The sequence below is a fragment of the Vidua macroura genome, chromosome 5 (assembly GCF_024509145.1).
Source record: "Vidua macroura isolate BioBank_ID:100142 chromosome 5, ASM2450914v1, whole genome shotgun sequence".
NCBI classification, from domain to species: Eukaryota; Metazoa; Chordata; class Aves; order Passeriformes; family Viduidae; genus Vidua; species Vidua macroura.
Window position 1 is genome coordinate 66,207,977 of NC_071575.1, and position 16,898 is coordinate 66,224,874.

A 16,898-nucleotide genomic window follows, 5' to 3' on the forward strand; every position below is an offset into this window, starting at 1 on the left:
GCTACAGATGAGGTTTTTTTCTGCTTTTTGAGTGCAGTGCAGAAGGGATTGAGTTGGTGTGGTGATTTTCCAGGGGAGTTACATTTAAGCTGGTTCATGTAAATCAAAATGCTCCAGTATGTCCTGGACAGTGCATTTTGCATTAAACCCGTGTTGTTGTCTTTTCAGTCTTTCCACCTCCAGCCGACTGGGACACCAGGTACCTACTTACTGCAGACAAGCTCGAGCCAAGGCCTCCCCTTAACGCTGACAACGAGTCCCACCATGACCCTGACGGCCGCGGCAGCTCCAGCATCCCCGGAGCAGATCATCGTTCACGCCTTATCTGTGAGCGCTCTGGGCAGGGACAGCCCCGGTTCGGGCACTGGGGGAAGGGGAGCCTTGTCATGCAAGGCCCTGCACATGCATGTTAATCTTGCAAAGCAGTTCTCAAGTCACTACAATGCTACTTTGCTTAAAATCCTGAAGACTGAGAATTTGGGGCTTTGTGTATTGTTTTTTAAAAAAAAACCTCAGGTTGCTTCAGAGCTTGGTTTAGCGAGCAAGTTCTGAACAGAATGTCTCCATTTAGTGTCTTGGTCCCCAGCAAAACCAAGTCTTGATGTTTTGTGATGTTTTCAGTTACTCTCACAAATAGATACTAGTCCACAACACTTGGCTAGTAGTGTCAAGTATTGCTTTTTGTTAGAGGGAGGGAAGGGGAAGCAAACGAGATTGAATCACAAAAGTGATGAAAAATTCAGTGGAAAAAACACTGACCTTTTGAATCTACAGTGGTCCTCACCTGAATGGTTGCCTCTTTCATATAATTATGTATTTACTTTATTTGTGATTAAAGAACACATGACACCACATTCAGTTTACAAAGTTATCCTTTAGGAACAGGAAAGGTCAACAGATGATCTGGGCTGACATAGTATATATATATAATAAAACTCTGAACTACATTTAGCAATTGGAATCTTTTTGCTTGTATTTGCTTGAAAGATTTGTAGATAGTTACAGGAAAGTCTCTGACCGTTTTTGTTTTGTTTGTCTCTTTTTTGCAAATGCTGCTGACAGCCAGAGCATTTGTTAAACACGAGTGACAACGTCACAGTGCAGTGCCACACGCCGAGTGTCATAATCCGCACCGTTGCTGCCGAAGACATCTCCTCCTCTGTCACCCAGACAGAACTGACTGTGGATGCAGACATTCAGTCAGCTGACCTGACAGATCCTCCAGACACCCTAGGAACAAATACTTTCCCACATGATATTCATCAGTCCAAGCTGAGTGACGAAGAGCAGTCAGCCTACAACGAAGATGATGCTTCCAAGTTTAGCAGCAGGAATAGTAGAGAACTGATGGATGGAGTTATGGTACGAACAGAGGAGGAGATTGCTGATGCCAGCCTGAAACAGAATGAGGATTCTCACTCTGATTTACCCAGCACTTACGTTACTGAGGTAAGGGAGGGCGTGATACTTGATATTTTCCCCATTTCTGCACAGAGAATTATTTCATTGAATCTGTGGCTTTATGTTAAGCTATTAATCTGAAATATCCCAGTGATTTCATTTATATTGGTAGCTGAAGGGAGAAAGATGAAGAGAGATTATTCATAAGAGCATATAGTGACAGGACAAGGGGGAATGGCTTCAAACTGAAAGAATGTATGTTTAGATGAGGCATTAGGAGAAAATTCTTTCCTATGAGAGTGCTGAGGCACTGGAACAGGTTGCCCAGAAAAGCTGTGGTCTGCCTCATCTCTGGAAGTGTTCAAGGCCAGATTGGATGGGGCCTGGAGTGATCTTCAAGGTCCCTTCCCATCCAAAGAATTCTGAATCACAGTTCTACAAGTATTTGCCGAGATCCTCTATCCTTGAGCTTTGTTAGTATGTTACAAATATGAAAGTAACAACATTTAATTTGGTGCCAGAGCTTATATTTGACTTCATCTGGAGCACTGAGCACCTCGCTAGCTGTAGAGTTGCTTCATTACTCAGGGTACTTCTGCATGCTGACAGTGGAAAGCTGGAACATTGATGGCACTGAGCAGTTGCCTTTAGGTGATTCCTGCTTGATGCCGTTGCTTTAAACTGGGCTGTTAATTGTCCAACACACCTGCATCAATAGATTGAGCAAGGGAGGAGAGCTCGAGTATTTAGGTTTTGCTTTATGAGTCTAATAACATACTTCAAGATGTACCTCAGTTTCCAGTTTTGAGGACTTCTGTTAAACATACTGCTCCAGTCAAGTATCTGTTAAATGGGAATTTGAAACATTAAGCTACTTCTTTCTCTGGCCTCAGATTTATTCAGCTCCAACACCTGAGATGGAGAAATTAGTTTATCCAAATGATTACAGGTATTTGGATTGTTTCTTTCAGTTGGTGGAATTAGGAAAATGACTAAGTCACAGAAAACAGAGGTGCTAAAAAGAAGATAACACTCTTTACTGGGTAGAAAAGTACTCTTCCTTTACAGGTTTGATTAGGTTGGAATTTGGGAAAAGATGAGTTAGGATGAAATACCCCTTCCTGTTTTTTAGAACACTGCTCTCCACAGTAGCTGCATTTCTGCTTTGTCAGCCTTGAAAATGTATCATTAATATGCTTTGGCCTTGTCTTTGAAGAAGCTTCTAATAGACAGTGCATATCTGTTATGCTCTTAGAAAAGGGAGAATCTTTGTACATCTCAAGTTTGCTACTATGGAAGCATCTGAATCCTGAGTACATCAGAAGATGGGGATTATTCTTCCATTTTCCTCTTTCTGTGTCATGATTGACATAATTGTGATAAGATTTTCAACATTTGAGGCAGACCATCAGCTTTCTATTCTTATTTTAAAACTTTAGCTTCTCAAGGTAGAATTAATAAACTTTTGATATTAACCTAGTTCCTAGTTTAACTTTGTACAAATTGCTCATGGCTAGCAGAATGTAAACTTTTTTTTTCTACACAGAAAAACAAACTGAATTTGTAATTCTAATTTGCTATACCCTTCAAGTCAGATTCAAGTTTGACATGTGTACTTAAATTCTAGGAAATAGTGAACTGTCTGTGAGTAATTCTCAGTGAAAAGTTACTCTAGAAAAACATGCCTAAATTTTGTTTTCTTTAAGTCAGTGTTATTTTTATGAGCTTGCCAGGATTGTATTGTCACTGTGGGCGGGTAGTAGGAGGCAGGCAGTCATGCTGCAGGGTTTTATTATTTCTGGCTGGGAAAGGTGCCCATTTGCCACAATGACTTCTTTAGTTTTTCACGCCTCCTCTTGCCAGTTTCAGGCCTTGCAGCCCAGTGCTGCCAGTGAGCAGAGCTGTGTGCTCTGCTGAGAGCTGCTTCTGCAGGTCAGGCACACCGTGCCCTTGTGGATGGGACCAAGTGCAGTTCACAGAGCTGCAGCACAGGTTGTCAGCTCCTCTCCAGCAGCATCAAGGAAGGGGTTTTCAGACAGATGCTTTTGCAAAAACAGTGTGGAGTTACGTAGGGAAGCAAGTTTTCCTACAAAAAACAAGGTGGAGGAACATCAGGATTTTCTTAAACACAGAGGGCTGTAACCTCTGAAAACAGTGATAAATCCAGGTGCCTTCCATTGTGTCAGCAGCAGTTGCTAGCATTCTACATCAGGGATTCCTGAAGTTTGAACAGACCTTAAGCATGTTACACACAAGAACTGGAATCCAAATATCTCTGCTGATTCTGGCAGTACTGTGTGGGATGACTTTTCACTGCATTTATGGGACCAGGAGTGTGCTGTGACACTGAGTCAGCCAGATGTGTTGCTGCCATTCGAGTACCACAGGAGCCAGGGAAGAGGCAAGAGCAGCAGCAATGGCAAGACTGGAAGAGAATGAGGGTATTGACAACTTGTACCTGGAAGGAATCTGTGTGTTGCCAGTCTTGTGGTACCATTAAGGTCAGCAAAAAAAGTCTGGAGCCAGATTCCAGCCAGTGACAGACCAAGCAAGGCACAGCAAATAAAGTGGGTCTTTTGAGCTCTGTGTTCAGTGTCACTTAAAATTTGACAACAGGAGTTGTGAAACTTAAGGTAAAGCTGTTGGGTTTGTGGAGCAGGTAAGTGCTATAAAGGTAATGCTTTAGTCTCAGAACATCTAGACAGAAAGTAGTGGAAAAGCCTAATTATTCCTATTAACAGGCATAATATTTGACTTGCAAGGGAACATTTTATCACCACCTTGCAGTGTCTCCCTTCCTCTCCACATTACTTAAGAGGGTAAAATTCCTCTCATCTTGTTTTTGAGTACCTGCTCTAAGATGAAACATGCCCTGTAAATGCTGAAATAAGTAGTGACATTTCAACTTAATGAGATAAAATTCATCCAGAGTGTATTGCTTACTGTGGAGTATGGCTGAGCAATGCAGGATTTTGTTTATGCTGCAGTGAATACTCTCTCATAGCCTGTTCTGTGTTGTGCAGGACCTGGGTTCCCCAACAATAGAAGAACAAGTTGATCAGCCTACAATAGATGACGAGACTGTGCTTATTGTTCCTTCTTCCCATGGTTTTATCCAGGCAACAGATGATATAGATAGCGAATCAGTCTTGCCCTTGACAACTCTCACAGGTATGACAGTCCCTTTCATTAAAGCACTGTATAGAGCTTTTGAGTCTCTGCAGACAACCCTTCATAGATCCTTGCTTTCTCTTAAATAATTTTACATATCAGTGCTGTGAAACTGCAAGTAACCTAACAAATACTCCTCCCCAGAGGAAGGATCTCCCTGTAGAGCCATCAGAGGGTCAGCACTGATAGTGCAATACCTGATGGATGCAAATGTGAGTCACACCGTTGCATCCATATCCATCCATATTGGTCATCACTTACCTTCTCTAAAGATACTCAAAACCCACCTGGATGTGGTCCTGTGCAATGTGCTCTAGCTGAACCAGCTTTAGCAAGGGGTTGGACTAGAGGATCTCCAGAAGTCGCTTCCAACCCCAGCTATTCTGTGTTCCTGTGAAACTAGAAATTGCAAACTGCGTAGTTTGAGCAACACTGCCTGTAATTGGTTAGAATTCCAGGCTACATTTCCTGTCTCCAAAGTTTGTATTTTGTATCTTGTTATAATGGCACAGCAATAGTTCTAATGCTTTTTGTCCCTTGCCAGATCCTATCCTACAACATCATGGAGATGGGTCACACATTATTGGCTCATCGTTGGGCAGTCCTGACTCAGAAGATTCAAAGGATGTTGAGGATTTAGTGAGCTGTCACTGAGAAGCAGCAATGGTGTCCATTTTCTATTGACCATGTTTGCATTGTGAAGTTAGTTACAACCCTGTGCCACGTTTCCAAAGAAAGCAGTCACAGTCTGTCTCTTTGAACAGGAGCTTCCAGTGTGAAATGACCATGGTGCACTTTCTCTGCTCAGGCTGTTTCCCTCATCCAGGAGGGAGGACTGAGCCGCCAGCCAAGGCCTGAGGTGCCATGTCTCACTGGGGTGTTCCAGTGTGCTGAAGAGCCTCTGTTGCAGTGCTCACAGTGCTCAGATCCATCCAGTCAGTTCTGATCTGACTTGTTAGTGATGTGCTGAACTGCACACGTGGAAAACTGGACAGAAGTCAAGGATTGTGGACTGTAGCCTCTTAGTGCCGCAGCAAGTAGTAGTTTGCACAGGCTTCATGAAGAATGGGTGAGGATTTTTGCACTTACTGACTCTTGTAATACATGGAGTAAGAGACTGTTACATTTCTGGAAGAAGTAAGTTCCATCAAAGACTTCAGGGAGCATGGGCAGCATCGTGAAGCAGTGGGTGTATTCCCATCTCACCTGGCTCGTTCGTATGTCTGTGGCATAGGAAGAAAGCAGAAGCTTATGGGACTTGCCTGGTCTGCTTGTTCCTGAGGAATCCATTGCTGGCAATGGACAGAGCTCAGAAAGATCACTTGTGGAATTTTTTTTTTTTTTTTCTTTCATCACTACAGCAAGCTAAATAAAAAGGGAAGGGCTATGAGAAAGGGAAGCTACTGGGACCCACCAGCCTCCCCCAACAAGCTTGGAATTTCTGTGAGATTGTTGTGAGTGGGTTGGAACATTTGTCTCTGTTGCTGTTTACCTGACACTACCAGCCACCTCTCCAGACCTGATTTCTGCAGCAAGTTAGTAAATGGGGAGTGGTGTGAAGGTGGCAAAGTCTTGGAGGAATAACTCTGTGAGAATCTGGACATAGGGCCTTGAGGCAAAGGAGGCCAATTAATTCCTACATTGTTTGAAACAGACACTAGGCTGAACCACAGCCTGTTAACTAGGAATCAAGAGAAAAAGCTATAGAAACTAAAGACTTGTATAAATTATTTTATTTATTTCTGTAATTAGCTCTTCATAATCAAGAGTTGGTCTTTTTCAGTCTGTGGTTTTGTTAATGTGAAAAATAAGTTGTAGTTTTAAATGGTTGCCTAGGGAACAGAAAAAATTGTATATTCAGTTTCAACAAAATAAAGAGTATTTGTCTTACTTGACTGTAAGATGCCATTTATTTATACTGCCACAGATCCTTTCAGTGCTGCAGTTTATTTGTACAGTAATTGAAAAAAAGTGCATTTTTTTTCCAAAATGAAAAAGCTTGTGCCATTCTGAAACATCAGTACAACTGGAATGTTCATTAAGCGCAACAGTAGCTCTTCAAAAAAAAGCAGAATGTCACGTCTTATGGCAATAATTCTCCCCAACAAGAGGGACATTACATATACATTTACATGAAAATCATGTACTGATTTATCCTTGCACAACCCACTTCTTTCCTCTCAGGCTGATGGTTCTCACTTCAATGTCTCGAGTAGAGCTGAGAGCTGAGCTGGAAGCAGTCTGACACAGCAGCATCATTGCTGGGTATTCCCAATGTCCTTCATTTACCCACTTCATGGAAGTACAGGTTGGCACATATACATAACATGACAATAGAAAACAATATGTAGTAAATTAGATTCCTAAATTTGGGTTCCAGGTCTCCTTGTCGATACCAGTAGATCTAGAAGACAAAAGGAGTTTGTGTTATTTCAAAAAGCTAGGTATTCTGAGGAAACTCTTTGGTAACTGAATTGGCAACTTGCAGATTTCATTTTGGGTGTTTTTTTCTTCCTGTAAAACAATCCAACTTCCTCTGGCCAGAGGGACTGAGTGTGTGTGTGTCTGTATGTGAAACTGGCCCTGAGGAGAGGTGCTGTCTGGTCAGCTTTGCTGAGAGGCAGGGAGAGTGGGTGGCTTAGCTGGAAGTGTTTTAACTCTCAAAGCTGGCTACACCCTGGTGAATGAGGACAAACATCAGCTTTGCACTAACACAGTCTATTCTGGGCAGAGTCGTGGCCACCAGCTCTGTAGGATCAAAAACTGGGACTGACCAGGCAATGCAGAGCAACCTCCCAGTGTACCCAGCAGTGAGGGTTCAGGGCTGCTCCGGGTCACAGCTGGAGGAAGGAGAATGCTCCAAGTATGAAAAGCTACAGCAGAATAAGGAGCCACCAATGTGCCTCCCCATGGAAGGGGGCTTGGACTAGATGGTCTTTGACAGCCCCTTCCAACCCAAACCATTCTGTGATTCTGTGAACTCAGACCTGCCAGTTCCCTTTGCAGTGCTTGGGACCAACTCCCTTTTAATTCTGCAGTTGTTGAGTAGAGGAACATCTTCCACTTGCTGTAGCTTCCTACCCCTGTGTTTGAAAGGTCACTGACTAGTCCAAGTTCATGGCTGACCCCACTTCAGGTATCTTCTGCAGCACAGTCCATCTCTGCATTCCCATTTCAGTGCTCTGCTCCCTGGTTTCCTACTCTCTGTCTCCATGGGCAGCTGTGGGTGGCAGTGCCACAGAGATCACAAGTCTTGCACAACAGCTGGGCTGCAGGAGTTGGCTCAGTTCACACACTTACTCTGCAGTAAATGCAAAACTCACTACCACTCCCTCATTGTCAGCTTGTGTTGTGGAGGCAGGAAAGCTTTTCTAGGAGAGTGTAAAAAAGAAGGCAGCACCACGTAAAGCAGATTTTATTCAGAGCCATTGACTCAAAAGCACGCAAACATGGTGGTACTTACAAGAATGCCAGCAGAAATGCAACACAAGGAGATGCAGAAAGCAAAAAATACATTCACAGGTTTTGGAGGTAGTTGCGGGAAGACAAAAGCACTGATTAGAGTGACCTGTATGGAGGAAAACAAAGATGAGGATTTCACTCTGGCCAGAGCTGCAGTGAGAAGAGGCTCAGCCCAAGGGCTGGAGCAGCACAGCACTCGCATCCTGATCTGCACACCCCTCCCTGGCCTCTGACTCCCACCCCTGAGGAGCTGAAGGAAAATGTGCGAGTCTGGAGGAAAACTGCTTTGATACAGCTGCACACTGAGAGGAGTGGGAAAAAAACTGTGCCAAAAGCTTTGCCACGCTGACTTATTGCCAGAAACCACCCTCCAAGTGGCCATGAAGCCATCAGGCCCAGAGGTGCACACTGCCCATGCAGGAGCAGCCCTTCAGCCAAGTGTTCCACCAGCTGGCACCTCACCTGTCCCCACAGCCTCCCTGCACCTCAGCTCTCCAACAATCCCCCCATGGACCACGCCGATGGTCTCCAGTCGCGATGGCATCGGGTTTGTCTTTAAAGCTTGGGGAAAGCACAGCTCAACACAAAGGGACAAACTTTGGGAAGACTTGTATAAGCCATAAATAGAGAACAATAAGTCATAAATAGAAGGAAATAGAAGCAAACACGCTCTCCTGGCACATAAATGCTTTGTTGTCTCACCCAGCCTCACGTTCAGCCAGGACGGACGATCTGCCAGAGAACTTCAAGGATTTTATTGCAGCTCTTAAAGAAAGGTATTCCCTTTCTCCTGTTGTCAAAGAATTTCAAAAGACATGTATGTCCCAAAATGACTGCCTGCCCTAAATCAGAGCCTCTTTGGTCATTGGAAGCTTCACCACCCATTTTTGGGGAGGAATTCTGGTTTTCTCCCTGTCACTTAAAGATGCAACATGGGGTAGGATGGGAGATACTTACTACAAGCAGCAAGGTTGTTAAGCCACCAACAACTAGATTGATGATTCTGTCCTGAAGAAAAGAGAAGAGTGTTATGTGTACCTAAAAAACCAATAGCAAAAAAACCAACCCCAAACCATATAAAACAGAGCATTAACCAACAACACTGAGAACATCAGCCAGGATCCACATTATTGCCAGCACACCATCAAGGCTCCCTGATCAGCTCTGCCACACAGGAAGGTTTCCCCTCCCTCCACGGACCCCAGGGAGGTTGCACTGGTCAAGGCCTCGTGCAGCAGGTTTGCTCATTTGCAAATGGCTTCATTGCTACATCTAAATAGATTACAGTTGTGCAAATTGTATTTAATTTTTTTTTTAAGTGGGAGTGCACAGATGGAGGTTGTCAGAAAAAGCTTTTTTTAGCGTCCCTGCCTGAAAATCAATAGACTGATAGAGTCTTAGGTGGGAATTTGTGGGCTGCTGGCAAGGAGGTGAAGCGTTGCCCACACCCCAAATGCTCCACCCTAACACCAGCAGATCTGAAGATGCCACACAGTGGCTCTGCTTAGACAGACAGATATCCCCCTCACTTCTTTCTGCTGCTCCTGATCAGTATAAAACAACTGGAAGGACACAACCTTTTTGTCCCTGGGAAGAAAGATCCCTCAGTGACAGCATTGCAGTCCCATCCCAGTGGCATCAGTGCAGGGACTGGCTGTGACACTGGGCTGTGTGACCATGGGCTTAGAGGAGCACCCACAGCAAGACCCTGTATTGATGAACCTTCTGGAGTAAAAAACAAAAGGAGAATATTCCAATCCCTGCCAGCACACTGCCTCCTCCCTGGTGCTGCTCTGAGTACAAACATGTATCACCACAGTCGGACTGGGCTGCACACAGCCAGGTGTGACACCCCAGATGGCTGACAAAGGCTAAAACAACAGCTACAGCAGAAAAAATGTGCAGAGAGAAAACACCCCAGACTTCGATTAAGTGTACTGAGAGTCATTAAATAGGTATGGTGAAAGGAAAGTGAGAAAAGAGTTTGAGCAGTGAAAGCATTTTGCCTGACAACCCAGCCAGCAGGCAGGGCAGCACGGGCTTCCCTCCACCTGCTCTCACACAGTTCTTCCCTCCTAGAATTTGGATTTGTAGAGGGAGAAGTCCCAGGTCATCAAGAAGTAACACATGACAACAGCAGGGCACTAGAAGAAAGCAAAGAGGAGGCAGAGAGCAGCAAATCATGCTTTTGTGGGACACCACCAGCCCTGACCTAAGGCTGTGGAGCTCACCTTGAGGTGCTTCAGGAACAGGTGGATGCTGTGCCCCGGTTGTGTTCATCCCCAGGGGATAAGGCCACAGCAAGCAGACTCTGAAGCCTCTTCTATTAGTCCCCAACTCCTCTTTGTAAAACAAAACCACTGATGCTCCTGCAGCTCAGAGGCCCCAAGCTGTGGGGGAAGAGCAGTGGCTGCAGCAGTGGGAAGTGACCCCCCCTCCACAGGAAATTGTCACCAACATCCCCTGTGCAAGGTCCTCACCAGCCAGGCACAAACCCCTTCTCCTCACCGGCATTTCCTCACACGGAGTTGGTGATGTGACAGCAGCCTCTGAGCGCCACGAGACACGATACGAGATACCCACCACTGACCCCAAAAAGGAACCAAGAGAAGTAACTCCAGGCAAACAAGAGAAGCAACTTGAAAAATGCAAGCATGAAATGCTCCATGAGAGCATATCCTGACAGCTCAGCTGGACTCCTCCTCCTCACCTAAAATAAATTAAAGAACTCAAAGCTAACTTTAGGCAGGGCACGGAAGGATCCTTACCACAAAAGCCACTCCAGTGCCAGGAGAGGATGGCAGTTTTGCTCTGCCCTGCAGACCTGGCTGAGCCCACCAAGGCAATGTTACGGAGGGGGACCAGAGTTGGCATTCAGGCTCAACTCCTCCATTCAGGGTGGCAAGAGGTAAGCAACTGGATCCCTTGTGCCATGAGGAGATGGGCTTTCAACAGCAGAGATAGCAGGGAATGCCAGGGAGCCAGCTGCAGAACTAGCAGTGGGTCACCAACCTGCAGAACTCATCTGGTGAGCACAGAGTCACAGCCAGCTCTGCAGAGAGCTCAGAGGGATGGACACACAGTCAGTCACCATCCAGAAACTCAGCCATGACTGTGCTCCTCATTAACTAGAGACCCATTGTGCCAGGACAGACTGGACTGGCAGCAGAAAACAAGGAGGTCAGACTTGACAGCGATCATGGAGCATTTCTCTCTTGACTGTTTCAGTGTGGGAGAGAGCATCCCCCCGGCACAGGGACCTCTCATCTCACACTGCTGACCGAGGGACCTCCAGTGACAGCCTGGGCAGGTAGAGATGCCAGCAGTGGAGCACGTGGCATCCAATCCCTGCAGCCATGCAGCCCCTTCCCTGTGCTCAAACCTGCGGGCACTCAAATTTTCAAAATGCACAACTGGCAGAAGAAGGTATTTCAGGATCCAGGGATTAGACACTGATCCTGAAATCCCGGGCTTGGCGAAGCAGTGAGAGGCTGTATTCCCCAGTGCCCACTGACACTTCAGCCCCAGGCAGCTTAGCACAGCAAAAAGGTTAAAAATACTCAAGCAGAGGCCAAGACGGCTAAAGGGATTGGGGATGACGGAGCCTTTCACCTCCACACTGTGTCCGAGTGCACAGCCTGGCCCGGGCAGACACTCCTGGATACTGGGCACGCAGAAACTGGCTGTGGTGAGCCTTGTGTCCTACATGTCACCCAGCTGGCACAGCAGGCTCTTATGACCAGCACAGCTGATTCAGGAAGGATTTTTCTCCAGCATCACTATGTACAGTAATAGCTGCTAGAGTAAAAAGACAAAAAAACCCAGCAGGCACATGAAAACAGAAAGCCTGCAGCTGCCTGAGGTCACCTGGACCAGCACAGGGTACTGGCACACACACACCAACTTCTGATTCAGCCCAGCAGTGCCTCCATGGGGGTCCCCATTCAGCCAGCCAGCTGCTGAGATGTAGTGAGCTGTTGGCCAGCCAGGAGATGAATTCCATGTTTCACTGTTGCACAAGATGCATTTTGAAACAGGAGGGTTTCTGCCCTGTCCTTCTACTCTGGGGAGGGTATTGCAGGGGCTGGAGGCATCAGGCTTCTCCCAGGGAGCCTCTGCAGTGCGGAGGTCTCCCTCCATCTGACTCTGGGAAAGGGACGTAAGGTCAGGAAGTGTCAAATCCTTGCAAAGCAGGAGGGCACAATCCAGGATTCTTTAGGATCTGGGTCAAGGTTACTTGGAGTAGCAGGGAAACTGAGGCTGGACTGAGACTGTATCTGCACTCCCTCCACAGGCTTTGGCATTGGAGCTTTGCTTTTCGCCCCATTCCAGCTTGGCACCTTCCATCCTTGAATCCTCCAAGCTAGCAGCATGTGGGCTGAGCCCACAGGGATCCCTGCAGAGGCTTGGCCAGGAGAAGGGAATGAGCAGGTCCCCTGGAGCGTGGGTACCTGGTGCCATCTCTGCAGGAGTGACAGAAAGGCCATTTTTATGCCTTACATCAGCAAGTCCAGATGGTCAGCAGCCATTGCAGCCCGCTGCAGCCGTAGGGGATACCTGAATGCAGTGCCAGACCCAGCCTGGTGGAATTGCAGGCAATACAGCCTGTGCTCAGGGCCAAGCTGGACACCCACCCTCTGCAAGACATGGGGACTTCCTGGTGTGTCCTTAAAAGCTCATCATTCCCATCCCGAGCTGCTCAGTTTCTCTATTGCTTTCTGCTTCCAACCCACAGCAATTAACTCCCACCCACTCAAACACTCCCACCATGGAGGAACCCAGCTTTGAACTTCTTTCCTGCGAAGTGCTGCACCTGTGACACTCTGTCCCCTCTTTGCCACCGTACAGCTGTGCCTCTGCCTTGTCTCATCCCCATTCACTGCCAGCGCTGCATCCCTGGAAACCACGGCTGAATCCACAGCGCCTGGCATTCATCGGCGCCGTGTTGCCGCACTCCCTCTTCCCACCAGCCACTTCTTTGGTACCATCTTGCCCCAGTCTCTGCTCAGCAGTCACACGGAAGAGCAAGCTTGGCAGGAGCAGCTGGACCACGGCAGGGCAAGGAGGTGGGTGCTGCTGCCCAGCTCTGCCATCCCCACAGAGTGGCTCTACCCTCAAAGTCACCAGCTTGGAGAGCAAGAGAGTGCAGGAGGGCAGGGAGTCCCCATCTCTACATCCATTTCCAATTGCTGGCAAGAGTGGAAGCTAATTTTGGGCACAGAGCTTCCTGGGGCACAAGCACTGCCCCTGCCCCTCCTTGTGGCCCCAGCCTGAGCAGAGGATCCCGGTTTGCCAGTATCAGCCATCATTTGCAGAGACCCAAAAGCAGAGTGGGGCATGAGCAGACGCACTTCTCCCGGCAGACCTGCTCCCATTTAAAGGCAAAGTTTAGCTTTTCCATTTCTGACACAGAACATTCCAGCTCGGGACCTCACCAGCGTCTGTTCCTAAGCAACCCCAGTGAATCAGGGAGGAAACGACCCCTGGCCAGCACAGTGATCCCTTGTCTGTCAGACACGGGTTCAGCAGAGAGAGACCATTGGCTGCTGCTTGACCCATATGACAGGTTCCAAAAAAGCCACAGGAGACAGGCAGGGGGTGAAGTGCAGGATGCTGGATCCCCGTTAGAGCCCAGGAAGTGAAATTAGCATCCCACGTTTATTATTTACTGCTCTCCTTTGAGAGAAGAGGCATAGCTGGAAAAAGACAGGGATCAGGGATCGAAGGCTTAACCTGGGCTGAAAAGTTTGGGAGTTACCTGCCAGGATTGCCTCCCTGCTCCGATGGCACATCCCAGTCCCCAGAAGTGCCCATCGCTGGGAGCTTCCCAAAATCCCTCACCAAGGACTGTCCAGCAGGACCCAAGTGCAGGGCACTGCTCCAACAAAGGTACCCCTTGCCTCCAGTGCTCCCCATCAGAGCCAGCAACTGCTAGCGGGGATACCTATCCCACCCTCAGTTCATCCTCTTGGCATCCTGCCTGTCCTCCTATGCCACCTCATTCTATTTTTCCCCAAAAATCCAATTGGTCTCACTTTATTTTCATTCAACATTATAATTGTAGCAGCAGTTCCAAGTTCTTGCAGGGAGGGCGGTGATGGACTTGATACACTTCCGAATAATCTCAGGCAGTTTCAGCCTGCACCCCCCAAACACACACACGAGTGTGGGTAACCCCTCCTAACAGGGGACAACCCCAAGTCCCAGACCGACGATGTGACACCTCCAGGTGCCGTGGTTCCCGAGGGATCCCGATGCCGGGCAGCCCCAGGAGCCCCCTCCCCGGCACAGCCCCCCGCAGCAGCGCCCAGAGCCGAGCGGCTTACGGGGATTGACACCTGAGGAGCCGCTGCTGCCACCCGTCAGCCAAGGAGCCACCGCCAGCTCCTCCAGCCCGGGAGAAAAATCAGTTCCCAGGAAGGCACCAAACGCAGCCCCCCCCACCATCCCCATCCCCAGCAAAGACCCCCCAAACTGGGTGAGAGGCAGCCTGGGGCGCTGCAGCCCCAGAGCCCCGGTCTGGGGGCTGCAGGGCACACCCGGGTGGGACACGGCGGCTCTGTGACCCCCTGCCCGTGCCCAAACCCCTTCCCAGCCCCACTCCGAGGGTCCCCCCAATCCTGGGACCCCGAGCCCCAAGTTCCCGATGGAGTTTTGGGGGGATGTTGGCTTGGGGAGGGTTATTTGAAAGTTGATTTCCCTGGGGGGAAGGGAAGGGGGAATGTTTTGTGAGTTTTTTATTTGGGGAGGGGGGGTCTTGCTGGGGGGTTACTTATGGGGATACGGTTTGGTTTTTTTAAAATTTGGCGCGGTGCTTGTTTGAGATTAATTTTATGGAATATTTTTGTTTTGAGGCGCTAATTGGGAGATGGTTGTTTTTCTTTATATTTCAGGGGTTTTTTTTTAATAATTACATCAAATTTAAGCTTTTCCTTCTTTTGGAATTTAGGGGGCTCCTTTTATTTTTTTTCAATGAGGTGCAGCCTTTCTGATTTTTCTTGCTGTTTTGGAGGCGGACTGAGGATTCTTTCTTATTTCATAGGGATTTTAAAATTTGTTTGCAGGATTCGGGCAGGTTCCTCGCTCGGGCCGGCCGCTCGGCTGCCTGCGGCGCTCCGTGCCGAGCCCGGGGGCAGCGGGTGGCGAGCCGCCGCTCTCCGGGGTGGCCGGGAGGAGGTTCCTCACAACCGGGGGGCACTTACGCCGGGAGGGTGGGGAAGGGGGGGGCACTACGGGACTTTCAGCTGCATTTCCTCCGCTGCGGTTCGCTTTGGCGGGGGGTTGTTTTGGGGAGGGGGGTGCCGCTGGCGTGGCGGAGCGCCGTCCCTTACCCTGGCCGAGGTCTCCCCGAAGAGCGGCCGGTTGTCCGCGCCGCCGGTGCCGTACCCGCGGGCGGGGAATCCCTCCATGGCGCGGGGGCGCTGCGCCGGCGGCCGCGGGGGGGCGCCCGCTCATGCTGCGCCTCCCCCCCCGCCCGCCCGCCCCTGCGCGGCCGCTCCGCGCCCCGCGGGCGGCACCGGCACCGGCAGGGGCGGAGCGGAGCGGACCGGAGCGGGCGGCACCGGCACCGGCAGGGGCGGAGCGGAGCGGAGCGGCCCCGCGGGCGGCACCGGCACCGGCACCGGCAGGGTCGGAGCGGAGCGGAGCGGAGCGGGCGGCACCGGCACCGGCAGGGGCGGAGCGGAGCGGAGCGGAGCGGGCGGCACCGGCACCGGCAGGGGCGGAGCGGAGCGGAGCGGCCCCGCGGGCGGCACCGGCACCGGCACCGGCAGGGTCGGAGCGGAGCGCAGCGGAGCGGAGCGGCCCCGCGGGCGGCACCGGCACCGGCAGGGGCGGAGCGCAGCGGCGGGAGCGGCGCCGCGGGACCTGCGCGGGTGCGGAGCCGCCGGCCCGGCCTGCGCGGGGAGGGGCGGGGCCAGCGCGCCGCCGCTGACTGTGCCGATTTGTTGCTCAACAAAGTTGCGGTATTTGAGCAAATCTCATTAGGGATGATGATAAGGCAGCTCAGAGAAATGAGCCTGATTTGATTTGGTTTTGATTCGACTTGATTTTTTTTTATTATAGGTTTTATTTTCTTCTTATTATTTTTTTTTCTTTTATTTTTTTTTCCTTTATTGTGCTTTACTCTCATAGCAACATAGAAGCAGAATATCCTGAGTTGGAAGGGACCCAAAAGTAACATCAGTCCAACTCCTGGCCGTGCCCAGGACACCCCACAAACCTCACCCTGTGCCTGAGAGCATTGTCCAAACCCTTCTTAAGCTCTGTCAGGCTCAGTGCTGTGAGTGCTGCCCTGCACAGCCTGTTCCAGTGCCCAGCCACCTCTGGGTGTAAAACCTTTTCCTGATATCCAACCTAACCTTTATTTTATAGCTGTTGTATTTTTCTTATTTTGTAATTTATTTTATTTTACTTTATTCTATTTTACTTTAATTTTTTGTGGGCTTATTTATTTATTTATAAACATCTGATCCTGCTAGAGCTGGAAAATGAACTCACCAGTGCTCTTCCTGATCCCCTACATGAGTTACCCACCTAAACGAGGTAAAAGAGAGGGATTATTCCTGGAGCTAGGATTGGTAACAGTAAAACACTTTTGCTGTATACATTCCTTAGCCAAAGTTAACCCATATACTGTTGCTGCTGCTGCTGCTTTGGAGCTGATGATGTGTTTGCACATGAGAAAGCCTGGGGGGATTAGTTTTAATGTTATTTTAAATTTTATTTTTATTGATTTTAATTTTCTAATTATCTTTTTATTTACATTTAATTTCATTTTTATTTAAATTATTTTCTATTGGTTTGGGTTTTGTTTTTTTTTTCCTTTTTACTTAATTTCATTTTTTCTATTTACATCACTTGGT

General features: G+C 48.7%; 2 protein-coding genes across 3 annotated transcripts in view; one reads left to right on the top strand and one right to left on the bottom strand.

Annotated features, from left to right (window-relative positions):
• The window catches only part of DMTF1 (cyclin D binding myb like transcription factor 1), a 29,802-nt gene extending 23,340 nt beyond the window's left edge, over window positions 1-6,462 (top strand). For both annotated transcript variants that reach the window (XM_053977932.1, XM_053977931.1), the window contains exons 14-17: window positions 169-327; window positions 1,063-1,449; window positions 4,425-4,572; window positions 5,117-6,462. In XM_053977932.1, coding sequence (XP_053833907.1) covers window positions 169-327; window positions 1,063-1,449; window positions 4,425-4,572; window positions 5,117-5,226 — 804 coding nt within the window. In that variant the 3' untranslated portion in view covers window positions 5,227-6,462. The remainder of the gene's footprint in view (window positions 1-168; window positions 328-1,062; window positions 1,450-4,424; window positions 4,573-5,116) is intronic.
• Window positions 6,460-15,489, bottom strand: TMEM243 (transmembrane protein 243). Its single transcript, XM_053977943.1, has 4 exons — window positions 15,366-15,489; window positions 8,992-9,042; window positions 8,036-8,140; window positions 6,460-6,976 (listed from the first exon to the last, which is right to left on the bottom strand). The coding sequence occupies exons 1-4, from the start codon at window positions 15,441-15,443 to the stop codon at window positions 6,854-6,856; spliced, it is 357 nt and encodes a 118-aa protein (XP_053833918.1). The 5' UTR covers window positions 15,444-15,489; the 3' UTR covers window positions 6,460-6,853.
• Between the last annotated feature and the right edge of the window lie 1,409 nt (window positions 15,490-16,898).